We start from the raw sequence: 503 nt of genomic DNA, 5'->3' as shown, positions 1-503 counted from the left end.
ACCTGCTGCACTGCAGCAGGGAGCAGCAGCAGCAGCAACAGCAGCAGCAGCAGCAGCAGCACTGAAAGAAGACTCCGACCCGCAGGAAAAGCTGTTGAGAAACGTGGGGCCTTCAGCTGGGGGTTTGCTTTGGGGAAGCTGCTGCTGCTGCTGCTGCAGATTTTTATGCCCTCCACATGCCGCTGCCAACCGCTGCAGTTGCTGCTGTTGCTGCTGCTGCTGCAAGCTCGGGGTTTCCTTTGCGTTGCTGCGGTGCAGCAAAGCTACAAATGCCTGCACTGCGACTTCTGCTGCTGCTGCTGCGGTGCGAGCCACTTCTGCTGCAGCAGCAAGGTCATCAGCACTTGCAGCAGCCTCTGTTGCTGCCACAGCTGCTGCAGCACTGGGGCGCAGCCAGCCCAGAACAGCAGCAGCAGCAGCAGCAGTCGCGTCGGCCACTGCAGCAGCACATGCGTCAACAGCAGCTGAAGAAGTCTGGAGGCGCTGCTGCGCCTCAGGTGCGA

General features: G+C 61.0%; 1 protein-coding gene across 1 annotated transcript in view; it reads right to left on the bottom strand.

Moving 5' to 3' along the window:
* Window positions 1–503, bottom strand: part of ETH_00039725 (uncharacterized protein) — a gene marked incomplete at both ends in the record, with an annotated part of 3,594 nt that overhangs the window by 336 nt on the left and 2,755 nt on the right. The window contains one exon of the mRNA XM_013374013.1: window positions 80–382. Within this exon, the coding sequence (XP_013229467.1) occupies window positions 80–382 (303 nt within the window). The remainder of the gene's footprint in view (window positions 1–79; window positions 383–503) is intronic.

This window comes from Eimeria tenella, genomic scaffold (assembly GCF_000499545.2).
Source record: "Eimeria tenella Houghton genomic scaffold, Eth_scaff1896, whole genome shotgun sequence".
Taxonomy (NCBI): domain Eukaryota; phylum Apicomplexa; class Conoidasida; order Eucoccidiorida; family Eimeriidae; genus Eimeria; species Eimeria tenella.
This window is presented reverse-complemented; position numbering and strand designations above follow the sequence as displayed.